At 37.4% G+C, this 24,260-nt stretch overlaps 7 protein-coding genes and 2 pseudogenes across 10 annotated transcripts in view; 6 read left to right on the plus strand and 3 right to left on the minus strand.

Annotated features, from left to right (window-relative positions):
- LOC104768865 (uncharacterized) overlaps positions 1-23,881 on the minus strand; it is a 48,638-nt pseudogene extending 24,757 nt beyond the window's left edge. The window contains exon 1 of the transcript XR_015563964.1: positions 23,839-23,881. The product of XR_015563964.1 is annotated as an uncharacterized LOC104768865 (transcript). The remainder of the gene's footprint in view (positions 1-23,838) is intronic.
- Positions 94-2,207, minus strand: LOC104709907 (uncharacterized). Its single transcript, XM_087461971.1, has 9 exons — positions 2,091-2,207; positions 1,793-1,993; positions 1,574-1,697; positions 1,333-1,403; positions 1,166-1,214; positions 1,021-1,079; positions 826-935; positions 545-650; positions 94-360 (listed from the first exon to the last, which is right to left on the minus strand). Exons 2-9 carry the CDS (start codon positions 1,911-1,913, stop codon positions 266-268), a joined length of 735 nt encoding a protein of 244 aa, XP_087318097.1. The 5' UTR covers positions 1,914-1,993; positions 2,091-2,207; the 3' UTR covers positions 94-265.
- Positions 2,101-7,192, plus strand: LOC104708443 (D-lactate dehydrogenase [cytochrome], mitochondrial). 2 transcript variants are annotated; one of them, XM_010425018.3, is made up of 18 exons: positions 2,101-2,661; positions 2,750-2,852; positions 3,000-3,100; positions 3,229-3,277; positions 3,474-3,566; positions 3,949-4,063; positions 4,283-4,343; positions 4,454-4,490; positions 4,562-4,623; positions 4,782-4,878; positions 5,373-5,447; positions 5,525-5,633; positions 5,833-5,942; positions 6,092-6,154; positions 6,309-6,388; positions 6,479-6,609; positions 6,793-6,836; positions 6,931-7,192. In XM_010425018.3, the coding sequence occupies exons 1-18, from the start codon at positions 2,408-2,410 to the stop codon at positions 7,048-7,050; spliced, it is 1,704 nt and encodes a 567-aa protein (XP_010423320.1). In that variant the 5' UTR covers positions 2,101-2,407; the 3' UTR covers positions 7,051-7,192. The 2 variants fall into 2 exon arrangements, with proteins under 2 accessions (XP_010423320.1, XP_087318093.1); XM_087461967.1 differs by lacking the exons at positions 2,101-2,661; positions 2,750-2,852; positions 3,000-3,100; positions 3,229-3,277; positions 3,474-3,566 and having other exon boundaries at positions 3,984-4,063; positions 4,447-4,490.
- LOC104708444 (strigolactones hydrolase CXE15) lies at positions 7,269-10,473 on the plus strand. The gene is made up of 2 exons (XM_010425019.3): positions 7,269-8,193; positions 9,982-10,473. Exons 1-2 carry the CDS (start codon positions 7,511-7,513, stop codon positions 10,295-10,297), a joined length of 999 nt encoding a protein of 332 aa, XP_010423321.2. The 5' UTR covers positions 7,269-7,510; the 3' UTR covers positions 10,298-10,473.
- LOC104708445 (myosin-binding protein 7-like) lies at positions 12,330-15,266 on the plus strand. The gene is made up of 4 exons (XM_010425020.3): positions 12,330-12,777; positions 12,908-14,453; positions 14,601-14,647; positions 14,779-15,266. The coding sequence occupies exons 2-4, from the start codon at positions 13,035-13,037 to the stop codon at positions 14,879-14,881; spliced, it is 1,569 nt and encodes a 522-aa protein (XP_010423322.1). The 5' UTR covers positions 12,330-12,777; positions 12,908-13,034; the 3' UTR covers positions 14,882-15,266.
- Positions 15,363-17,280, plus strand: LOC104708447 (arginine-specific demethylase JMJ22). 2 transcript variants are annotated; one of them, XM_087461968.1, is made up of 3 exons: positions 15,396-15,693; positions 15,806-16,726; positions 16,879-17,280. In XM_087461968.1, exons 2-3 carry the CDS (start codon positions 15,969-15,971, stop codon positions 17,111-17,113), a joined length of 993 nt encoding a protein of 330 aa, XP_087318094.1. In that variant the 5' UTR covers positions 15,396-15,693; positions 15,806-15,968; the 3' UTR covers positions 17,114-17,280. The 2 variants fall into 2 exon arrangements, with proteins under 2 accessions (XP_010423324.1, XP_087318094.1); XM_010425022.3 differs by having other exon boundaries at positions 15,363-16,726.
- Positions 17,300-19,287, plus strand: LOC104708446 (pentatricopeptide repeat-containing protein At5g06540). The gene has a single exon (XM_010425021.2). The coding sequence runs from the start codon at positions 17,300-17,302 to the stop codon at positions 19,166-19,168; it is 1,869 nt and encodes a 622-aa protein (XP_010423323.2). The 3' UTR covers positions 19,169-19,287.
- On the plus strand, positions 20,831-21,358 carry LOC104709908 (uncharacterized protein At4g04775-like). The gene is made up of 2 exons (XM_010426449.1): positions 20,831-21,004; positions 21,068-21,358. Exons 1-2 carry the CDS (start codon positions 20,831-20,833, stop codon positions 21,356-21,358), a joined length of 465 nt encoding a protein of 154 aa, XP_010424751.1.
- On the minus strand, positions 21,760-23,440 carry LOC147940529 (uncharacterized; annotated as a pseudogene).
- Positions 23,882-24,260: the final 379 nt, after the last annotated feature.

The raw sequence follows: 24,260 nt of genomic DNA on the forward strand, positions 1-24,260 counted from the left end.
GTTTCATACAGCTGACCCGTGGTGGTGGGTCCCACTTTTTGCAAATCTAATGTTAAAATAGGAGAAACAGCCAGAAAGACAAAAGCAGAGTAATAAGATAAAATAAGTTATAGGAGGATAAGCTGATTGGGATTGGTTCTGTTGTGGATTCGTTCTAACACACCAAAATCATACACAAATCAATAAAAAAGCTGTTAGGATGTGAAGATTTGCAAAACACAAGGATCTTATAAAACATCACTGTATAATTGGATTGCTCTCAGCTCTATGCAACTCTATAAGATACAACACCGTCCATTGTCTCAACTACAAGTCTCTTCATCCGCGTCAGCAGCAACGTGTACGCCTTCTCCTTATTGCCTGCGATTTAATAATACAACCATCATCATTGTCTAAGCTACGAATTTATTGTTTCTGAACCCCAAGATATTAATTGAAGATCCTAGTTTTTACATCTATGGTCTGGTTCAATAAAATACTGACGTAAGATGACCAACTTAGTGGTGCTACAAGCAAGATGTAATGTAAGGAGATATGAACCTACCAAGTCCCAGAGTCGGAATCTCATCTGCACGGAAGTAGTAAGACCCATTTGTTTGTTTCTTGCTATCGAGGACCAAGTTGAATTTCTCCACGGCACTGACCAGATCCTGGAAACAACAGCAGGCTTTAAACATATTGAAGGAAACATTAAGGGAACCTATAGTTGTTCAATCACTATAACCAAACAAAACGTCCAATCTTTTTGGGCATAGATATTATTAAAACTTGAGTCTGAATTCTAATTCTTGAAAGAAAGACAAAAAGTTGGAACTATGGTAACACCTCCCACGATGCTAGAGACTTCATGAAAGAGGGAAGACTTTGATATTCTTCTTTTAGCAGTGTTAATGTAGGCCCTGACGTTCTATCAATCTCTAGTGCCGCATACTCATCTTCTGCATGTAACAAAGTCTAACATCATATACTAATGAAATTCCCCGACAATCATATGACAATTTGTAAAGGATTAGAAATAACCATTGGAAAGCTCTGATGCCTTTGGAGGAGGTAGAGAACTTGTGTCAAATGTTTTGCCCCTGTATCATAAGAAAACTTGCTGATGTTCCACTAAGAAGGAAACACATAAGGATTTATTTATTTCTAAGGCATTAATTAAACTTACTTCACTGATTCTTTCAAAGACGATTGAGGATCCTTGACATTATCATGACCTGGAAAAGTTTTGGAAAAGGTAAGTAACATTAAGAACATTGTCAAAGGAGTAAAACAATCAAGTACATATTAAACAATTACAGAAAATCACACTGGAGAAAAATGTTGGTGCCTTACCTTCCGAAGCTAAAGTAGCAAGACAAGCATCTGAAAGCCCAAGGTTTTTCAAATTTAGTGAATCATATAGACTAGCAAAACATTAAGGAAAAAAGAATCCAGCACAAAACATTGTTTGTTTCAAACCTTGTGATGATCAGGAGGACGAAACAAACATCAAACTATAACAAAATCCAAAATCTTCAACCTGCTTATTATCTGGTTATCATCATTAATCTACCAAAAAAAAAAAAGAGGATACAATTCGTCCTCGTCTAATCCTTTTTTGATCGAACGTTGCATTGAATAAGTTTCCAACTCATCATCATGCTTTGAATCCCCATGAACAAATGCTCCAAATTCAGACTCTTCATCAATTTCAATTTCTAGAGTCCAAAAAACATAAAAATTCTGAAACGATTAGACAGTAACATAGTAGCAAACTAAAAATCAAAAATGGGAAAAAAGAAATAAAAAGTACCAGGAAGATAGCCAAAATCAGTGAGACGGTCCTGGAGATGCAAAAGATCCTCTTGATTATTCTTGTAGATCTGACTACAGTGACCCAGAAGCTCCTCAAAAGAGACAGTACCAAAAGACATCGAATCCAGGAAATTGAGCTCTGAAGCTGCTGTGGAGAGTCGCCGATTGAGGCTATTGATGAACGTCGATGACGCCGAATCTGTCAAAAATCGATTTTTTAGGTTTTCAGATAACAAAAATCAGAGGAAACAAAAAAAAAAAAAAAAAAATTGGGGGAAAAAGAGAGAAAGAGAGACCAAGAGGAATAGGGCGACGCTGGAGAGAGTGATTGAAAGCATCACAGCTACTTTGAAGATGATTGCAGAATCCTCCTAAGCTTCTGCTCAAGCTCTTTAGCTCTTCCTGCTTCTCTCTTTCTGAGATCTCTCTCTCTTCTTTTTGCTATCTGTTTTTGGCGGGAAAATTAGATTTTTCCCGGTTTAACATTGGACCATCGGTTTAACATTTAACCACCGGTTTTAACATTTAACCATCGGTTTAATGGTTTGATTAGTTTTTCCTTCGTCTTCTTCATTCCTACTCTCTCTCTTCCGGCTGTGGAATCCCACAATCCATGGCTTTCTCTTCAAAGTTGTCTCGCTCTAAAACACTCTTCTCTTTTCTCCGGCAATCTCGTCAGCTCCACTCGACGCCCAAGTCAACCGGTGATGTCACCGTGATTTCTCCGGAGAAGGGACGCCGGAGACTCCCAATTTGGTGGTCGAGCTCTCTTCTTCCATTGGCAATAGCTGCTTCCGCCTCTTCTTACGCGTTCCTGAATCAGTCTCATCCTTCTATCAGCGATTCATCATCGGCTTTGGATTCTAGGTTTGTTCGTTTTCTATTAAAAATCAATACTTTTGTAAGTCAACAAAAAGTACAAGGAAGTTAATCCTTTGTTTTCAATTCAATGCAGAGATGTAACTATTGGTGGGAAAGGCAGCACTGAACCTGTAGTTAAAGGGGAGTACAAGGAAGTCCCTAAGGAGCTTATTACTCAATTGAAAACAATCCTCGAGGTAGGTGTCTCCGAATATGATCTTTATGACTCTTTTCTTCTTTCTGAACAGTTCCTTGGTTATGTTGTATTTGAAAGTTCTGAACTTTTCTTCTGTGGAGAATTTACTGTTTCTGAATTTCGTTGCTTAACTTTTCTTCTGTTTAAGGATAACCTGACAACGGACTACGACGAGAGGTATTTTCATGGGAAGCCTCAGAACAGTTTTCACAAGGCAGTTAACATTCCTGATGTTGTTGTTTTCCCGAGGTGAGACTACTCAATTGTTGCGTTGGTTTTTCCATCTATATCAATATCAGTATATCAGTTGCTGAGAATGGTTCTGGTCGTAAGAACAACAAATGCATGGATCATCATTTTTTTATATATTGTTTAAGGTCCGAAGAAGAAGTTTCCAAGATTCTTAAATCCTGCAATGAATATAAGGTTTGTAAGTTTTGACGTGTAGAAGATTCACTGCGCTCAGTCTTTTCACTTCTAGTCTAGGCCAATATGCTATATTACTTGGGATATGTTATAGCTTCCTGGTGGATTTGATATTTTGGACTTTTATTACCGTGATTTGTTTTTGGTGGCTTGGGGTACATATCATTAATTCAGGCGACATTTACTATTTGATTAGGTTCCTATTGTACCATATGGTGGAGCAACATCGATTGAGGGTCATACCCTGGCTCCAAAAGGAGGTGTATGCATTGACATGTCTCTAATGAAGGTATGTGCTAATGTTTTGTGTTCGACATCAATGTCCTTCCGGTGTCATGCTACAAATCATTCCATTAACCCTCTACATTTGTATAGAAAGACGATTTCAATGATGTAACTCGTTCCTTGGAATGCATATCTAACCTCAGCCTAACCCGATCAACCTATGAATCACTCTCTCTAGCTTGGATGAGTCTCACAACGAGACCTCATCCTTATTTGTAATAAAAGATAAATGAGAACACTATGTGGAAAGGAAAATAAGATATTGAAAATCCTAAATAATTTCCTTAGTCAGGATACAGAAATAATGTGCATCACTTACAGTCCACGTACAAATGTTATTGAAATTAAGCGACTTCTTCTCACACTTTTTTTCTTTCAAACCTTAAAGGGTGAAAGCATTACATGTGGAGGATATGGACGTTGTTGTTGAGCCCGGCATTGGTTGGCTGGAGCTTAATGAATATTTGGAAGAATACGGTCTATTCTTTCCTCTTGATCCAGGTTCGATAGCATTGAGATTGTACCTTATCTCTCAGATCATAGCTTTCATATATATGCTTTAATATTTGAAACAGATTTTTAGATGAACTGATCTTATTCTAATGTGTGATATTGCTGCATTATTCAACATCTTTAGCATTGTGTGCAATTGACCCTTGAACTTCATTTTCATGTTTCTGGGTTCCGTTCAGCAATTTGTTAAAAAAATATCTGATGCAGGACCTGGTGCCTCCATAGGAGGCATGTGTGCTACGCGTTGCTCTGGCTCTTTAGCTGTAAGGTAGTTCTTCTGCAACTTTGCTATTCACTTGTTTGCTTGCCCATCTTTCTTAATATTGTGGGGGTGCTTTAATCCGGTTGGCTATTTATAAATCTGCTACTAGCTTGTAGGTATGGAACTATGCGTGACAATGTTATAAGCCTTAAGGTTTGTATATTCTTCCACTCATGTATGCCGCATTGTACAATTCTATTTTATTTATACTATGCTCATCTCAGGTGGTTCTTCCTAATGGAGATGTTGTGAAGACAGCTTCACGTGCCAGAAAGAGTGCTGCAGGGTTTGACTTCAGTCTTTAGCTACTTCTTGTTCTTTGTTTAGATTTCTTTTTCTCAGAAATAATAAACTATTAAGTAAAAATTGAAATGTATGCTTCCGGTTTGTTTGATTACAAATCATTTGAGTTAATGCTTGATACTTGTTGGACTGGTGTCTCAGATACGATTTGACTCGCTTGATGATTGGGAGTGAGGGGACTTTGGGAGTCATAACTGAGGTTACTCTCCGGCTTCAGAAAATCCCACAGCATTCAGTGGTATATTGACTTCTTCTTTTATAGTAGATTTTGTTCATTTATCTTTGATATTTATGCTCCTTTGCTATGTGATTTAGTTTCATCTTGAAGGTAAAAATTGAGTTCAATTGTTTTGCCAAAAAAAATCATTTTTAGTTCATCTCTTGCCAAAGAAATCATATTAGCCTGATTGGCTTAATTTGTCTCTTTGGTTATTTTCTATCTCTCAACTCTTTAACTCCTAGCATAATAATCAGAGTAAAATGAATCTCAAAACAAAATCTGAAGCATTTCAAGGTATAGTGAATGCTATGTGTTGCGTGGACCCTTGTTTCCTTTGCTTTTGTTTTGAAAGTCTTCCTGCTTTAGTATGGATTGTACATCATTTTAACATTCAAGAGTGTAAAATATCTATCATCCTGCCTTGTCTGATAGAACATTTTTAATCATAATTTGCAATGGTTTTTAGTATTCCTTATGATATGATGGCCTAAATATTTATGATATAATTTTAGGTGGCAGTGTGCAATTTCCCTACAGTCAAGGATGCTGCAGATGTGGCCATTGCCACTATGATGTCTGGAATACAGGTGAGACCTCTGCTTCTGAATGATGTGATTTATAATTTTTATGAGAATCTTCTCAGCCGTACCTTTATTCCCATCAGGTGTCAAGAGTGGAGCTCCTTGACGAGGTTCAAATCAGGGCTATAAATATGGCAAACGGGAAAAGCTTGAATGAAGCTCCAACTTTGATGTTCGAATTTATAGGAACAGGTAATGCTGTATCATATTTTGTACTTTCCAAGTAAACAATATCTGTAGATATTAAAGAAATCATATTCACTCCCCTATATCTTCTATTTTATCCGATCACAGGATTCTAATACATCTCTCTTGTCGGTAGACACATAAAGAGAGAATCGTTGTCTTCTTATACATCATTTTTTTTTTTCTCTCTCTCTCTCTCTTTTAGAGGCATATACACGTGAGCAGACGGAAACTGTTCAGCAGATTGCTTCGCAACACAATGGATCAGATTTTATGTTTGCAGAAGAACCTGAAGCAAAAAAAGAACTCTGGAAGGTAATTCTCTGGCATAAAATGAAAACCATTTTCTAGTGATTTTCATTGTAGAGAATGAGGATATGGGCAAGATAGAACTCTACACTTATTAAACACTGTCCTTTGAGTTACCAAAGGATCTACTTATTCTGGCCCTATTTTTTATGCAGATAAGAAAGGAGGCGCTGTGGGCTTGCTATGCAATGGCGCCAGGGCATGAAGCAATGATTACGGTTTGTTATTTTTCTTTGATATACTTTGTCTGTAGATGAACTTTCCCAGCTACAATCAGGAACCACAAAATCATGTTGTGCCATAATCTTTTTGTTATTTAATTTTTATTTATAAGGTCGAACAAGGAATCATCTGTAACTATTTCTTCTACAGGATGTCTGTGTCCCTTTATCTCACCTTGCAGAACTAATATCAAGATCCAAGAAAGAGCTTGATGCATCACCGTTGTTGTGGTATCCTATATTCCTATGCTAAACATCATCAACATACTAGGCCTTAACTTCCTAAAAAGTGTATGCTGATTGTTGTTGTTCTACTTTCAGTACTGTTATTGCTCATGCCGGGGATGGAAACTTTCACACATGTATTATGTTTGATCCGAGCAATGAAGAGCAGCGGAAAGAAGCAGAAAGACTGAACCACTTGATGGTTCACAGTGCATTGTCCATGGATGGTAAATGCTTTTTCCATTCTTTGTGTGTTTGCAAAAGTGCAAGACTGTAATAGATGTGAAGCTTTTTAACATATTCTCTGAACAAAACGGAAAAGCAAATTGAAGATCGGTAGGAGTCAAACGCTTGTTCCCTGATTTAGAAAACATGATTTTAACGATGCCAGTTGGTTCTGAACTTATCAGGAACATGTACTGGAGAGCACGGTGTTGGAACAGGGAAAATGAAGGTACAGCTTCTTTTATTCATATCATGTCTTGTGTTACATATATATGAATGTACATTTGTGATTTGAACTGGGTTTTTTGGTTATGTCATGTTAGTATCTGGAGAAGGAACTGGGAATAGAAGCACTACAAACGATGAAGAGAATCAAGAAAACGTTGGACCCAAACGATATCATGAACCCGGGAAAGTTAATTCCTCCCCATGTATGTTTCTAGAATGCCTTCTGTGTTTCTTCATGTATGTGTAACACTGTTGTATTGTTGGTCTCATACTGTTTCTCTTTTGTTTTGTTAAAAAACCCAAAGTTACATTGAAGTACAAAACAGCTGATGCAAGCAAATCATATCCGTTTTACTAGTTTGCAAGTGGTAAAAATCTAAAGGAAAGATGAGAGAGACGTGTTATGTATCTTCAAGCACCGACTCATAATTAAGTGCATCTTTTAGTATTGTTGACAAACCCATCAAATAAGGTCGATAGGAATGAATGACCAAGTCAGATGAGACGAATCAGCCGCAAAAACAATTAAAAAACGTGGGCTCCCTCAAAGATTTTGACATAATTCATCTATATCCAGACTGACCAAAGTACCCTTTGTTTACTTCCCTCCTCTCTATATATTTATCACCTGATGACACTGGAGAGACACATATCCAAAACCAAAAGGGTAGAAGAATGGGGTCACTAGGAGAAGAACCACAAGTAGCAGAAGACTGCATGGGTTTGCTTCAACTCCTAAGCGACGGTACCGTTTTAAGATCCAAGAGCATTGACCATATCACCCAACAAATCCCATTCACAAGTCACCAAACCGTTCTCTTCAAAGACTTCATCTATCACAAACCAAACAGTATTCACCTCCGTCTCTACAAACCCGTTTCCGCCACCAACCGTACCGCCCTCCCCGTCGTTGTCTTCTTCCACGGTGGGGGTTTCTGCTTCGGCTCACGTTCTTGGCCTCACTTTCACAACTTCTGTCTAACCCTCGCATCTTCCCTCCAAGCCCTTGTGGTCGCACCCGACTACAGGTTAGCTCCCGAACACCGCCTCCCGGCTGCCTTTGAGGATGCGGAGGCGGCGCTCATGTGGCTCCGGGACCAGGCTCTTCCCGGTGGTGCAGACCATTGGTTTGAAGGTGGAGTTGGCGTTGACTTCGACAGGGTTTTTGTTGTGGGTGACTCCTCCGGTGGGAACATAGCTCATCAACTCGCTTTCCGGTTGGGATCCGGTTCAATCGAGTTGACACGGGTTCGGGTTCGTGGTTACGTTCTGTTGGCGCCGTTTTTTGGCGGGGAGGAGAGGACTAAGTCCGAGGATGGTCCTTCTGAAGCGTTGCTCAATTTGGATTTGCTTGACAAGTAAGCTAACACAACACTTTCTAATATTTTAATTTTATTTTAGACGTACTACCGAATAATTTTTAATTTTTGCATAATCATTAAATATATTACAGTACTAGTGAGTGATGCATGACTCCATAGTTTATATAACCTAACTATTAACTATTTTAAAACATATTAAATGTATAAAGTCCATATAGATGTCGTTTTCGGTTACTTTAATTTTCATATTTATCTTTTTATGCGAGTAATGCCAATTTAAACGTTGGAGTGAATTTGCCGAGTCGCATGAGAGAGACAGGTAATAAGAGTCACAGTGCCTCTTCATGATACACAGATGTGCATTTACATGTCCTTTTTTCCAAAACTTCACAATTTTTTTTATAGAAGATAAGTTTCTCCAAAATCTAAACGTCGAATGAAAAAACAGTCTCCTTAAACTGAAAGATATTTTTCAATGTTTTTGATAAATTTTATAATCGAGTTCGCAATTAGTTCAAAGTTCAAACATTTCTACGACACACAAAAACACGAACTTTCTAAAGAAAACGACTTTTCCTACCAAAGATACATTTATTTTGATTAGAACCATTCACCAACTAACCAAGACACAAATGATATATAGTGATATGTTTTCATATTTTTGTATGTATCAATATCTCTTTCGATAAATTCAAAGTAAAAATTAATAGTTAATTTTGATTGATATAAAATCGTCTAAGACTTATGATTTTAGTTCCATCACATGATTGTTATAATATTACGTCACAAAAACTAGTCAATGTGCTTAATCTACTAATACTCCACTATTTGATTAGTCTCAACTCTCAAGTCATTCAACATTATAAATGGCTGGCTTTTCAAAATATTATGGTCTACCATCACAGTGGGTACACGAATGCGTAACATCCAGTAGATGGAAGAAAGTATCTTATATGGAAAGTGATCGAATAAGAAAAATTTTAAAGATACTTTGATAAAATCATGACAAACCAATTAGAAACCCTACCATTTGACGATTTTAAAATGATTGTACTAATTCAGAATTTTCTCTCTTTTTTTGTTTTACTTCTTTTGAAAACGATTTTTAAAGGCTCTATAAGCCGTTACATTTACACCAATTCTATAAAAATATACCTACACGAAGTTATAACTGTAATTGGATTTGTAAATTGTAAATCTAAAATAAAATTTAAAGAGTCAAGTTTACGAAGCAATTACCCATTATCACTATATAGCGAGTTCGTGTAGTTATAGATCCTATTATATATCCAAATGTGTAAGTTTAGCATATATGTTACAAATTCGTATTGTTTTAGCTCATTTTTCATTTATGAATAAGTGGATTAGTGGTTGATAGAATAAACAGATAATGAGATATCAATAACAGTGGTTAATATATTTGGAAAGCTAAGGAGATAGTGCGTCATGCATTATCCTCGTTTTCCTTTAGCATTGATCTCAGCTTAATTTGCGTATGTTTCTCCTGAGTCGTGACTATCCGAATGCAACTAATGTCTCACTCTCACATTTTATAATAATATTTAGCATATTCGAATGTGCATATATTCATGTTTATCAACGCACGTGGAATCATTGAGATCACAAATCATTCAAGTCTTCTTTCCAATTGATCGTTTCTCTTTTTATGTTTGAACAATGAGATGATTGACCCGTCTTGTTCATGGCCATTGTCATAAAGCTATATGTATAGTAAATACTGGTATAGTCAATTTCAATAATTTATAATATGAGGTGATGAGATGAAAGAGAAAAAAAAGGGGCTAAACTTTTAACTTCTTGAAGGTTTTGGAGATTGTCACTACCAAAACGTGCAACAAGAGATCATCCCATGGCTAACCCTTTTGGACCAAAGAGTCCTAGACTTGAATCAATTAACATAGAGCCAATGTTGGTGATTGTCGGCAGCTCAGAACTTTTGAGAGATAGGGCCAAAGAGTATGCATATAATCTAAAGAATATGGGAGGGAAAAAAGTAGATTGTATTGAATTCGAAAACGAGGAGCATGGTTTCTACTCCAACAATCCATCTTCTGAGGCTGCAGAAGAAGTTCTTCGTATCATTGGAGACTTTATGAACAATTTGTCTTACTTATTTTAGGTAACTTTTTGTTTTGTTTTTTTTTTGTCAAAGAAAAAGCTTGTCGAAGGTAACAAAAAGAGTTTATTTAATTAGCATTCCATGTCAAGCAAACTTGCTTGGTGATTGATGAATCATATTCATATATACTTTGTTGCACAAAAGACATACAATATAATGTTCTTGGTTTCGTTAAATACTTTATTCGTAGTATCAGACCTTTAATGGTATATTCTTTAGTAACTTATCTAATTACTACGTATACGCTCTCCTTAAACGGTATATTCTTTGGTAGTTTTATCTTATCAACTCTTTGCCAGAATAAGTACGTCCAAGTTCACCTTACTACGTATACGTAGACGCTCTCCTTTATGCAAGGTTTTTTTTTTGTCTTAAATGTTAAAGGCTTATAGGTATATACAAACTCTATTATAGGCTTTTTATTTGTCTTAATACACCATCTCGACATAATAAACTCAAATACACTTGAATCTACCATACACATATGTATCAAGTAGTCTTCGGTATTCCCCAATATTCTAACTACATGAACTTGTTATCCATTTAAACGGAATCTCTTCCACTATACTAATCTAGTTTGTAAGGCCAGTACTAGCTCTTATAGCAACATTGTCGTATCCATATATGTATTGTTTTAGTTTAATCAAACAAAGAAGGGACTTGCTGCTACTCATGTTTATATTCAAATTAAAAAATTAGTTTCATGATGTTAGGCTATGTTGACGTGGTAAGCTTCAATGTCGACGCCCCATTACTTCCACTCGCGCAATCATTCCACAATAATAAATTAAGTTTCTTATTCCAATAAATAAACCATAGAATTAGTCTTCCCAAACAAAATATTCCAATAAATATAGGAATATAATGGATCGTTTACAATGTGATTTATTATTTTTCTGTTCACCAATCACTTTAATTGATTTAAAACAATCGATCAAGATATCTAGGTCAGAATAGTACTGCTACATTCAAATTAAAATATTTCAAATATTAAGACTTGATAAGTTGATATCAAAAAGATTTTGTTTAAAATAGCTAGACGCAAATATTTCTCTAAATTTGTTAGAAAATTTCGGGACTAAATTGATGATATTCAAAGCAAGAAATAACTCATCTAGGTAAAAAAAAAATAACTCTCTAATAGATCTCTATTTTCTTCCATTTTGAGTACAACATAGGTTCATAAATTTTCAAGAAGTACTATCTAATGTCCAAAACATAAAATAGGTTAGATACTCGTAACAAAGCTTTCAATATGTTTATGATAATAATAACAAAGATCTCAATATGGAGGTACATCTTTTTTGGTTGGGATTATTCAAGGAAAAGAACAAACACACATGTAAAACAACTCTATCTGATTATAAAAGATAGATCATCACACTAATCAAAATGATGAGATAATTACAAATTCGTTATATGAAATTACAAATATAGTAATTAGTTCATAGATGAGGCATCCAGATTATATGATTACTTATTGTTTAGGTTTTTGTTCTTCTTTAGAATTTGTGAATGATGAATCAAAAAGGTATGACCATAGTCCTATAGAATGTCAACAACTTCTTCTCTACTTGTTTTCCAACGTCCGCGTGACGATCTCCCAGGTACATTGAGATGAGATAATTTTTTATTTTTACTTTTTGTTTTGAGTTAATACTGCCTAAGTAGTCGTTTTGTTTTGTCCATAAATTTTTTTCAACACTGAATATCTTCCTCAAAAAATTTCAAGGACATGGATTTTTAGTCATACAAATGTTACAGCACATATGCCACATGTAAAACAACTCTATCTGATTATAAAAGATAAATCATCACACTAATCGAAACGATATTGATAATTACAAATTCGTTATATGAAATTACAAAATTAGTAATTGGTTCATAGATGAGGCATCCAGATTAGCTGACCTGTACTTCCCGCAGGTAAAGAAAAGACACCTCATCCAACTAAGATCTCAGCCGTCAATCTCTTCCTAAACAAACACATCTTCACCGTTAATATTGTACCTTCTCTAGTAAACTCGTTTTTACCAAAAATAACCCTTAAGCCGTCGTCGTCGTTGTTGTGGGCACGAGACGAGACAAAGAGACTCCATTGAAAGTCGATTTCAAATTGAAAAGATTACAAAAAAAAAACAAAAAGCTTTTTTAGGGTTTCGAGATAAACCAGAGGGAAACAAACGAAGAAGACGACTAATTCTCTCTCTATCTCTTTCGTCTCGTTTCCACGATTTGTTTCTGTGTTTCCCTCTGATTCCCAAAAAAAAACAACGATTTTTTTTTTCTTTTTTTCTCTTTTTTGCTTTTGCTTTTCGTTTTACCAGAAAAAGCAATAATAATTGTTGTTTAATTCCCAGAGATTCAATCATAGAAGGAGAAGGTTACAATATCTTTAGCTACCCAATTGCTCTGTTTCCTGGGAAAGCTCCGACCTTTAGCTTTAATTTTCATTGTTCTTGGTGGGTTCAACGAATAAGGTAAAGCTCTTGATTTTGCAATGTTTCTCTTCTGTTCTCTTTGCTTTTTTTTTTTCCTACTCTGCCCATGAAAGAAGCTTCCTTTTTGTGTAGTATTGATCGTTTTTAGATGGAAATTGACTTTTTACAGGAGCTAGATTGGCGCTCGCTTTCGTGTTCACGGATCTGGACTACAGAGAAAGGTTTTGGTGATCGTTGTTACTAATGTATATGTGCCCTAGCCTTGGATTGTGATTTGGATACTGTCGCAAAAAGTTATGGATTTGGCGATTGTATCTTCTTCTTCCCCTAGGGATGTGGTTAGATGTTGTGATTGTGGATGCAGTTGCTCTCTAAACGATGCTTCTCCTGGTACTTTTCTTCGTTCTGTGAAGAGAAAATACGAGGAGTTCCAGAATGATAAACCGTTTTACATACCGGAGCTGGAACTGGACTTGTCTTCTTCCATTGCTAAAGTTCAGATTGAGAATGAGTTGGAACTGTTGAGGGAGACTGTTAGCAGCCAGCAGCAATCGATTCAAGATTTGTATGAGGAGCTCGACGAAGAGAGGAATGCTGCATCGACTGCTGCGAGTGAGGCAATGTCTATGATATTGAGGTTGCAGAGGGATAAGGCTGAACTCCAAATGGAATTGAGGCAGTTTAAGCGTTTTGCTGAGGAGAAAATGGAGCATGATCAGCAAGAGCTTTTGGATCTTGAAGATTTGGTATATAAGAGGGAGCAGACCATTCAGGCTATGACTTGTGAAGCTCAGGCTTATAAGCATAGGATGATGAGTTTTGGGCTCACTGACACTGAGGCTGAGCTTGATGCGGAGAAGGGCATGCTTAGCCGTAACCCGAGCATGATTGAAAGTGATTACCAATATGATCTCCCTACGTATGACTACCCTCCTATAAAGTGCAATGTGAATGAGAATCCAGGTCCCTTGGAAGCTGATATTGATGTTGACGATGTTGAAAAGTACCCACTGAATGATTCACCTCATGGCCGAGAAAATTTGAAGACTCTGGAAAAAAGAATCAGTCAGATGGAGAGAAACCCCAGCTTTACTGATGTATCTGGAGGGAGAAATTATTCGGAGAAGTTGATGGTTGGTCAGAGTCCTAGGCATCAGAGACATTTCAGGAGGGTTTCCACTGGTAGCTCAAGTTCACTATTGGGAACAAATAGGGAAAACAGACCTGATTTTCCCACTGAGTCACCAAGGTCCAACAGGGGGAGCTTCAGGAAAGTGGAAGATGCCTCGTATGCAGAGGGTAATTCCTATGCAAAGGGTAAGATTGACTCATCAGAGATAGGAGATAATGACATGAATGATAGAGTTTATACCATTGACTCTGTGCATCACGGCGTATCTCACAGTGGTGCTGCTGAGCAAAAGTTTAAGAATGATACAGTTGATGGTTATGCTGCAATGTCTCCGAGAGGAAAATTGAATCAGCCGGATCTTAGTGATCCTGATATAGTGAAACTCTACATGAGGCTTCAAGCACTAGAGGCTGACAGGGAATCAATGAAACAAGCGATTATGTCGATGAGGACTGAGAAAGCTCAAATGGTTCTTTTGAAAGAAATTGCTCAACATCTATCAAAGGACGTTGTCCCAGAACGGAGATTGCCTCTGCGGAAAACATCTATTGTTGGAGCATTCAGTTTCATATCTCTCTTCAAGGTGATTTTTGTTTCTTATACCAATCAGTGGATTTGTATTCTTTATATATACTATATAGGATGCCCCTTGTGCCAAGTTTTATGCTGTATCTCTAAATGAATTGTATACTTCCGAACTTAACTGATTCTTGTGATTAATCCTGTGCAGTGGATCACATCTTTTGTTCTCTGGAGAAAGAAGGCTCGCCGAAGCAAGTAAGCAAACACAGTCTCGAATCTTGATAAACTTTTGCTTCACACACCTTCTATGGATCCTGAGTTTTGAGTTTGTAGTATTATAAACGATTAACTTAACCTGATCGCGTTCCAAATGGTGTTAAATGCAGATACATGAACGGAATGCAAGGGAACAACATGGGGTTGCTAATGCTTCTAGAAAAGACTCCTCGGATACGGCAATGGAGATGTCTCTCAAGCACGCAAGTGTGAAACAGATTACATTCTCAAAATTTGGTTTGAACCGCATAATGCGAATTTACATTGTGAAAAAGTAGGTATTTGGGAGGCATTGTGCTTTACTTTGTTGTCCATCTTCATGGTTACTGAGAAAAATGGGTTTCTCTCATGTGCAGTATTTTTTTTTTCTTTTTTTTTTTTTCTTTTTTTGTGTTTGCCATATTTCATTTGTTGTTTGGGTTTGAATTGTCTTTGAATGAGGGTTTGATGATATTGTCTCAAAAAATCAGTGAGGCTACACGCAAAGCACAACATCCTCTTATTGTAAGCTTCTGTATAATTCTTCCAGATTCTCTTTGTTTGAACTTCTCTGGAAATAAATGAAGAAAAAAAACAGAGCAATGATCGGTTAACGGAACTTGGTATTGTTTTGAATTGATCGTCAAATTAATTTTTACGGTTGAACCGATTAACCCAAGATATTTTCAATTCCATCTCCTGGTTAAGCTATGTAAACAGATATGAACCCTCGCGGTTGTTAAAAGTTAAAACTTTAAAACCCAAAACCCTCGCCGTCGCCGCTGAAGCTGATGCTCCGTCAAACATGCCGAAGTACAAGAATCTGTTGCTAACATCGAAGCGTCGTAAATCCAAATCCAAAAAGCGAAAGCTCGTTCAGCGTGAACCTGAGTCTCTGTTTCCAGTTAATCAGGAAATAGAAGAAGATGAAGATGAAACAGGGTTCAAGCTCAAAATCGCAGCTCCTTCGCAAGAGCATGGTGTTCAACCACTCGGAAACCTCTATTTCAATCCTGGTTCGGTCAATGTGCGAAACACTGGATTAGGTAATCTCCAGATACTCACTGATGAGCTCGTTTTGGATATCCTAGGTCTTCTTGACGCCACTAATTTGGGTATTTTAGCTACTGTAACCAAATCTTTCTATATTTTCGCCAGTCATGAGCCTCTCTGGAGGAATCTCGTATTAGAAGAGTTGAAAGGAGAGTTTTTGTTTAATGGGTCTTGGAAATCTACCTATGTAGCTGCTCACCACCCTAAATTCAAGTTGTCTGGAGATGGTGAATCGAATTTGAAGATTATAGATTTCTATTCTGATTATATGTTTCAGAGCTGGTTGTGTGCAAATCTCGAAATGAAACCGAAATGGCTTAGAAGAGACAACATCACTCGAGTGAGAGGCGTTTCTGTTGAAGATTTCATTACCAAGTTTGAGGAGCCGAATAAGCCTGTTTTGTTGGAAGGGTGTTTGGATCATTGGCCTGCTGTTGAGAAATGGTCAAGAGATTATCTGACTAAAGTGGTTGGTGATGTTGAATTCGCTGTTGGTCCAGTTGAAATGAAGCTGGAGAAGTATTTTAGGTATTCCGATGGAGCTAGAGAAGAGAGGCCGTTGTACTTGTTTGATCCCAAGTTTGCTGAGAAAGTTCCGGTTTTGGATTCGGAGTATGATGTTCCTGTTTACTTCAGAGAGGACTTGTTTGGTGTTTTGGGAAACGAGCGACCTGATTATAGATGGATCATAATTGGACCAGCCGGTTCAGGATCGTCTTTCCACATTGATCCTAACTCAACTTCAGCTTGGAATGCGGTGGTTACAGGGTCGAAAAAATGGGTTTTGTTCCCACCGGATGTGGTTCCACCGGGCGTGCATCCAAGTCCTGATGGAGCTGAAGTGGCCTGTCCTGTTTCTATTATAGAGTGGTTCATGAACTTTTACGATGATACTAAGGATTGGGAGAAGAAACCTATTGAGTGTATATGCAAAGCCGGGGAGGTCATGTTTGTACCTAATGGATGGTGGCATCTCGTGATTAACCTGGAGGAATCAATTGCGATTACTCAGAATTATGTTAGCAGGTAAATGATCTATTTCCTACTTACTCTTGCGATATTATCATCATAGGTTGCAGCAAACTATTGTTATATGGTGACATGTCTGTTGAAGAAGTTAAATTTAGTACATGTGTATTGAGTTTTGTGATCTAATCAGAGAAACATTACTTGTGCAGGAGGAATTTGTTGAATGTGTTGGAATTTCTAAAGAAACCGAATGCTAAAGAGCTTGTCTCCGGAACAACTGACAGAGAGAATTTACATGACAAATTCAAGAAGGCGATCGAAGGAGCTTACCCGGGGACTATCCAAGCTTTAGAGAAGAAAGCAGAAGAAGCTAAAAGAGCAGAAGAACAAAGGGTTTCTTTCTGGGACTCTGCCAAAGCTGATACTTTCAAATTCTCTTTCTAAATACAAATTACATCATCTTCAAATTTCAATTTTGTACGATCTTACACTTACATTAGACTTCAAATTATTTGTTTTTGCTTCTTTGTTACACAAAATCAAAAACTTCAAAAACAGAGGAAATGGACCGTTATGTGTTAGTTTCTTATAAAGTTGCAAACTTTGGGTTTTTTCTTTTCTCGTCAGAGAATGAGTAACATAGTGCTCAACACACTTCGTTTCAAACACCCGAAGCTTCCCTTACTCCAATACTGTTCTTCCTTCTCCGACCTCAAGATCATCCATGGCTTTCTCATACGAACCCATCTCATCTCCGACGTCTTTGTGGCCAGTCGTCTCCTCGCTCTCTGCGTTGACGACTCCATCTTTAACAAACCCACAAACGTCTCGGGATATGCATACGGAATCTTCTCTCAGATTCAATACCCTAATCTCTTCGTCTTCAACCTTCTCATCCGCTGCTTCTCCACTGGCGCAGAGCCAAACAGAGCTTTTGGATTCTATACCCATATGTTGAATTCTCGAATTTGCCCAGATAACATCACGTTTCCGTTTCTGATTAAGGCGTCTACTGAGATGGGGTGCGTGACGATAGGAGAGCAAACGCATTCACAGATTGTTAGATTCGGATTCCAGAATGATGTCTATGTAGAGAACTCTCTTGTTCACATGTACGCTAATTGTGGTTTGATCTCTTCTGCTGGTAGAATCTTTGGGCAAATGCCGTTTCGAGATGTGGTTTCGTGGACTTCTATGGTAGCTGGGTACTGCAAATGCGGGATGGTTGAAGATGCACGAGAGATGTTCGATGAAATGCCTCACAGAAATTTGTTTACTTGGAGTATTATGATCAATGGGTATGCGAAGAACAACTGTTTTGAGAAAGCCATTGACTTGTTCGAGCTCATGAAAAGGGAAGGAGTTGTTGCCAATGAGACGGTTATGGTGAGTGTGGTTTCTTCTTGTGCTCATTTGGGTGCGTTTGAGCATGGAGTAAGAGCACATGAGTATGTTGTTAAACATCACATGACTGTAAATCTTATTCTTGGGACAGCTCTTGTGGATATGTATTGGAGGTGTGGGGATATCGAGAAAGCTATTTGTGTGTTTGATGAATTGCCTGACAAGGATAGCTTGAGCTGGAGTTCGATAATCAAAGGTCTTGCGGTGCATGGACATGCTCACAAGGCAATTCGTTACTTCTCACTAATGATTAGATTAGGATTCATTCCAAGAGATGTTACATTCACAGCGGTTCTTTCAGCTTGCAGCCATGGCGGGTTAGTTGAAAAAGGTTTAGAAATATATGAGGACATGAAAAGGGTTTATGGGATTGAGCCTAGACTTGAGCATTATGGTTGCATTGTTGATATGCTTGGCCGTGCTGGAAAGCTAGCCGAAGCTGAGAACTGTATCCTTGAAATGCCGGTGAAGCCGAATGCTCCTATACTGGGAGCATTGCTTGGCGCATGTAAGATATATAAGAACACTGAGGTTGCAGAGAGGGTTGGAAACATGTTGATAGAGTTGAAGCCAGAACATAGCGGTTACTATGTTTTGCTTTCAAATATATACGCGGGTGCAGGACAATGGGAGAGAATCGAGAGCTTGAGAGACATGATGAAGGAGAAGCTTGTTAAGAAACCACCGGGGTGGAGCTTGATAGAGATTGATGGGAGAATAAACAAGTTCTCCATGGGGGATGATCAGAAGCATCCTGAAATGGGTAAGATCAAACGGAAGTGGGAAGAGATCTTGGGGAAGATAAGATTGATAGGGTATAAAGGCAACACAAATGATTCGTTTTTCGATGTAGACGAGGAGGAGAAGGAGACTGCCATTCATATGCATAGTGAGAAACTTGCAATTGCGTATGGTATGATGAAGACTAAGCCTGGTACAACTATTAGGATAGTGAAGAACTTGAGGGTATGTGAGGATTGTCATACAGTAACAAAGCTTATCTCTGGGGTTTATGGTAGAGAGTTCATTGTAAGAGACCGCAACAGATTTCATCATTTTAGAGATGGATTATGTTCCTGCAGAGACTATTGGTGACAGTCTCTGTTTTGCTATTTTTTGTAGAGGATTTGTGTTTTTAGCTTAAAATTATTTTATCTTATGAAAAATGTTGTTTTATTAGTTTATGCAAAGGTGTTAAAAGGTTGGAGCCAAAATTTGGATCTGATTTCGGAATCTGAGACCCAAATCACATAATTATTTTCAATGATTTAGCAATTGGGTACCTGTGATTTATGCTTTATAACATGCCCCAAACACAAATACTTGTGTTAACTGATATGTAAAAAAAAATGTTTATAATTATAAGTGAGACTCATTTTTTTTGTTTGATCAAAAGTTTATAAATGAGACTCTAAAATTTGAAGTTACTATGGTCCCAAAATCGTCATCAGTCCCATCCCAATAAGACCAATATATGACTGTCATAATATTTAACATCATGTGATATTAATATTATACCAATAAAAACCTACTAGTAAGTTGAAGGAGTAAAGGACGTTAAACGTAAATCGTATTATGTACATACATAAGTACATTTATATATAATATGGCATACTACTTTATAAATAAAATAAAAAATAAAAAAAAAGCATACTACTTTAAATATATTAGATGTAACAAATTTAGGCTTCTAGCAAATAAACTCTAATAAGAACGAGAAGAGGGGCGGTGCCGTCCCTGAGGAGAAGAAGCCACGTGACTCCGAGACTCTTTTCTGTTGGTCCCATCACCAAATGCCAAGCTAAGACATTAGACATACGACTTCTTCTTTTTTTCAAAACAAGATTACGACGAACCCGATTGAAATTTTCTAAACGTAATTATTGTATGAAAGCAAATTGTTATTTAATATCGGTGAATGTGGAAAATATCTAAACCAAACTCTGCCACTAACAACACTTCCATTGAATTGTTTAACGAGTTCGAATTCTAACTTTCTAAGTATATTCATAACATCTGAATTTAGTTTGTAATAATGGCAACGCATAAATGTAAAATAATTGCAGGAAAAGAAAAAGCTTCGAACAATTAAATGTATGCTTACCAAAAGTTTATGTCTATGTGTTTTAATTATTATAAACAACAAACAATTAGGGGAAAAATATTAAGGAGGTGGCGCGCCAAGTCGACAACTAACGTTTCAACTATACCGACCAGACAGTGTGGGGGATTGGGGAAGGAGAGGGCTCTTTGGACAGTCCCATGACTCATCTTCGCACTTGTCTTGCCACGTGGTGGGTGCATCTTTGTGGATTGTGGTTGTTGGTCCCTACCTAGACATGTATCCTCAAAACTATTAATTAAATATTCGTGTGTAATATAGTCTAAAATCTAAACTATTAAGAAAAATAATCTGTATCTTTTCAAGGAACTTTCATATAGCACCACATCAATTCAGTTTTTAAAATTCGATTTCTGTCCCCTCAGTTCGTAAGTTTCAGTCCAGTATCCTCCTAATTGTAAAGTTTGAAACTTCTGCCCACATATTATGCTAAAATCGTGGTTTATCATTGGTTTACACGGTTTATGATATAAAACCAATGCGAAACCAAAAACCGAATACAGTAAACCAAAGTGAGACCCGATTAAAGTTATTCACAACCCGAAATTATACCCAGTGAGAAGAATCCCTAAATTCACAATTTTGCTCTCTTCATCGATATTTTCTATTTCTATTTTCAACAGCTGAGCTCCAATATGAGCAATTCATCTGGAGCTACGAGTGGAACATCCAATGTCCAACAGAGAAGAAGAGTTGTGGGTGTACCGAAGACATGTTGGTGTGGAGCTAGTCTCGTGGCGTTGATTTCAAAGTCCGTTGCCAATCCATATCGTCGTTACTATCGGTGTGGTTATGCTGCATCACTTAAGGTAATGTGTTTGATTTTTGGATTGTTTCTAACAAATTTCACTCTAATTCTCTGTCTTTTGTAGCTCATTGATGATAACCACAATTTCAAGTGGGTTGACGAAGCATTGTTGGATGAGATTGAAAGATTGGCTGTCAGAACGGCTGTACTTGAACAAACAGTGTCCCAGATTACAACAGAGATTATGGATCACCAAAAGATGGTTTTTGAGAGGATGCAAATGAATCTAGAGAAAGAGATTTTTGAGAGTGTAGAAGAAGAACTGTTGGAAACCAAATCAAGTCTCAAGAAAATAATGATTGTTGTAATTGTAGGTTGTATGATCATGATTGGTTTGAGTAAAGTGATAGCTTGATTGGCTTGTAGTTGTTGGTTTTGTTATGTATTAGCTAGTAGTTGTTGGGTTTGTTATGTATTGTGTTGTTGTTGGTAGTGTTATGTTCTTCTTGTTGTGTCCTCTTTTATGTCTAATGAGAAACCAAATTGATATGTTTCTTGTCATCTTGTGATTAACCTCCTAAAAATAACAAAACAAAACAGAGACATTGGCACAAATGGTTCAAAACCAATATATAAGCCGAGTTAAACATCCTAAAAATGCATCCACGGTTCAAAACCAATACATAAGCCGAGTTAACATCCTAAATGGTTCAAAAAACCAATACATAAGCCGAGTTAAACATACTAATCATATGGGAAAACAAAAACCAGACCCATCTAACACTTTCTAATCCTTCATCCTTCATCCTTGCTAGATCATCCTTGAGACATCACAACTCCTTGAGACGGTTCCACTTGAGCGCCTTGAGTGCCTTGAGCAGTCTCTGGTTCAAATGTCTAAGACACAAGATAAAGCAAAATTAAAAGTCAGTTTCACATACTATTTAACACATGGTAGATTGAAAACTACACCTACTAACCTGTTTAGAAGACTTCTTCTTCGAGTGAAACCTAGAATTGTGACCAGCTTCACCACATATACCACAATGCATTATCCTTTTCAACTTTTTAGGTGCTTTTTTCGAAGGAGACTCATTTGATCCTTTTTTCCTCTGTTTGTCCTTCTTACTCTCCTTTCCTTTCTTCCTCCCAGGCTGCGGTGGTGATGGTGGTCTATGCACAGTAGGGAGGTTGGTAAATGGCCAATAAGCAGGTCCTTTTTGTGGAACAAGGCCTTTTCTGTAGTTCCTCCTCCACATAGGTGTCCGAAACCAGAAACACACATAGTCTTCAACCTCAAACTTCCTATCAATCATGACTCCATAAGCATGCTCACAAGGAATGCCACAGATTTGCCATTTCTGACAAGTGCAAGTCCTCTCAGTCAAGCTTACCCGATGAGAAACTCCACTAAGTGTAGCTTCGTAATTGTCGTTTGTGCTCCTTCTTATCTGGCATTCTAAAGCTTTCTCAATTTATTTGGCAAGGAACTTAGACACATATGGCGTGCATCTCCCGTTGTGATCATGAGATTCGGCAGATCTCTTCGCAATCCTAACCATCGCAAGACTCCTTATGGTCTCAAGCATTGGCACAAATGCTTTGTCCCTGGCTTTCAAAATGGAGTTGTTGAATGACTCGACTGAGTTATTCTCAACATCTTCACAGAAGTTCCCTTGCTTGTAGAACGCCCTGCATCGTTCACAGTGTTAACTTCAACAGTTGAATCTTGGTTTGATTCTCGTATCTCAGCCGCATAATCTTGGAGCCTTGCAAACTGCTCATCATACTCTTTCTCAATCCATCTCAATGCTTTATTCCTTGCAGCTTGACATTGAGGCATGGATACAGTGATCTTCCATTTCGCTTTAATGATTTGTTATATCTTCATTGGCATGAAATACTCAGGTTCTTCTCTGATTTGATCTAGAAACAACCTAGAGATAACATGAACCTTCAAAATCTCACAATCTCCATTTGGATTACATGTATGCTTATCAATGTACTTATTCACCCTCCACCTCCTACATTTCTTCGTGATTGCACATTATATGCGCCAAATACATCCATCTCCATCACATCTAAATCCAATCTTGGTTTTATCATACCTGTACTGTGCGATGTTGCATCCAGTCTTCAGAGCATGGCCGAGTACAGCTTCCTTAAATGCAATTTCGTTGAAGAATGTCTGGTGATAGTATAAAGTCCCATCTGCTTTTCTGATGTTGTTCCGCTTTCTCTCACGATGAGCTTCATCATCTTCATCACTTGAACTGTCCGGATACTCATCATGAACGATCGATGGTTCGTCTATAAACTCCACTATGGCTTTCTCGATTTCAAACGCGTCTCACTCTCTTGGATCTTCATCGTCGGGTTCATCGTCTTGGATCGACTGACCTTCTCCTCCTTCCTCTGGCGGAACAGACCCAGTAGCAGTAGCAATAGCCTCGTTATGAATGACTATCTCATTCATCTCCAGCTCATTCGAATCCATGGAAATTGAGATTTTTTTGTTTCTAGGGTTCTTCGATTTGGGGATTTTTCAGTTTTGGGGATTTTATGATAAATGGGTATTGTTTAACGGGTTTTGAATCGGGTTGATTTGGGTTGATTTCTGGGTTAATCCGGTTTTATTTTGTTGGCACGCGGTTAATGTATTTTCCGGAACAGTAAACCAATGATAAACCATGATTTTAGCATAATGTGTGGACAGAAGTTTTGAACTTTACAATTAAGGGGATACTGGACTGAAACTTACGAACTGGAGAGACAGAGATCGAATTTTAAAAACTGGATAGATGTGGTGCTATATGAAAGTTCCTGGGGGGATACAGATCGTTTTTCTAAACTATTAATATCGAACGTGTATTTTATTTTTGCTTAAAACTGCACGTGGATTTCCATAGATACAATTAAAAAAAAAAAAAAAAAAAAAGTGATTACACCACAATATTTTGATTGAATGTTTGATTAGATCATTTACGTATGTGTCGTTCTATAGCTGATGTCAAGGAAGATCAGCTTGAACCTTCACAATTCACAATCCTTATATTCGAGTTGGCTAACATCTAAAGAAAAAACACCAACGAGGGTGGAATTAACGTTTTTTGTTCTTGGCTTTGTGTTTATCAATCCTTATATTCATGTTAGAAATACTTTCGTGTAAACGCAAATAGAAATTTCTTATGTTTGTGTTTAATATTTACGTTGTAAAAAAGTACCAACACTCTATAATAGCATGTAAACGCAAACAAACAATGGACGACGTTTAGGCCATATACTTATAGGATCCAATGACAAAGGAACAAAACGTA

This window comes from Camelina sativa, chromosome 8, assembly GCF_030686135.1.
Source record: "Camelina sativa cultivar CO46 ecotype springtype chromosome 8, ASM3068613v1".
NCBI classification, from domain to species: domain Eukaryota; kingdom Viridiplantae; phylum Streptophyta; class Magnoliopsida; order Brassicales; family Brassicaceae; genus Camelina; species Camelina sativa.

What these genes read in the sequence shown, in the direction of transcription:
- LOC104709907 (XM_087461971.1), bottom strand. Translation starts at nt 1,913, where the DNA reads ATGTCTTTTGGTACTGTCTCTTTTGAGGAGCTTCTGGGTCACTGTAGT. An exon ending in TCTTTGAAAGAATCAGTGAA is followed by an intron (nt 1,080 to 1,165) that starts GTAAGTTTAATT and finishes CTTATGATACAG; the next exon opens with GGGCAAAACATTTGACACAA. An exon ending in GGCATCAGAGCTTTCCAATG is followed by an intron (nt 936 to 1,020) that starts GTTATTTCTAAT and finishes TACATGCAGAAG; the next exon opens with ATGAGTATGCGGCACTAGAG.
- LOC104708443 (XM_010425018.3), top strand. Translation starts at nt 2,408, where the DNA reads ATGGCTTTCTCTTCAAAGTTGTCTCGCTCTAAAACACTCTTCTCTTTT. An exon ending in TTGACATGTCTCTAATGAAG is followed by an intron (nt 3,567 to 3,948) that starts GTATGTGCTAAT and finishes TTCAAACCTTAA; the next exon opens with AGGGTGAAAGCATTACATGT. An exon ending in AAATCCCACAGCATTCAGTG is followed by an intron (nt 4,879 to 5,372) that starts GTATATTGACTT and finishes ATATAATTTTAG; the next exon opens with GTGGCAGTGTGCAATTTCCC.
- LOC104708444 (XM_010425019.3), top strand. Translation starts at nt 7,511, where the DNA reads ATGGGGTCACTAGGAGAAGAACCACAAGTAGCAGAAGACTGCATGGGT. An exon ending in AATTTGGATTTGCTTGACAA is followed by an intron (nt 8,194 to 9,981) that starts GTAAGCTAACAC and finishes AACTTCTTGAAG; the next exon opens with GTTTTGGAGATTGTCACTAC.
- LOC104708445 (XM_010425020.3), top strand. Translation starts at nt 13,035, where the DNA reads ATGGATTTGGCGATTGTATCTTCTTCTTCCCCTAGGGATGTGGTTAGA. An exon ending in GTTTCATATCTCTCTTCAAG is followed by an intron (nt 14,454 to 14,600) that starts GTGATTTTTGTT and finishes AATCCTGTGCAG; the next exon opens with TGGATCACATCTTTTGTTCT. An exon ending in AAGAAGGCTCGCCGAAGCAA is followed by an intron (nt 14,648 to 14,778) that starts GTAAGCAAACAC and finishes TGTTAAATGCAG; the next exon opens with ATACATGAACGGAATGCAAG.
- LOC104708447 (XM_010425022.3), top strand. Translation starts at nt 15,453, where the DNA reads ATGCCGAAGTACAAGAATCTGTTGCTAACATCGAAGCGTCGTAAATCC. An exon ending in ACTCAGAATTATGTTAGCAG is followed by an intron (nt 16,727 to 16,878) that starts GTAAATGATCTA and finishes TTACTTGTGCAG; the next exon opens with GAGGAATTTGTTGAATGTGT.
- LOC104708446 (XM_010425021.2), top strand. Translation starts at nt 17,300, where the DNA reads ATGAGTAACATAGTGCTCAACACACTTCGTTTCAAACACCCGAAGCTT.
- LOC104709908 (XM_010426449.1), top strand. Translation starts at nt 20,831, where the DNA reads ATGAGCAATTCATCTGGAGCTACGAGTGGAACATCCAATGTCCAACAG. An exon ending in GTTATGCTGCATCACTTAAG is followed by an intron (nt 21,005 to 21,067) that starts GTAATGTGTTTG and finishes TGTCTTTTGTAG; the next exon opens with CTCATTGATGATAACCACAA.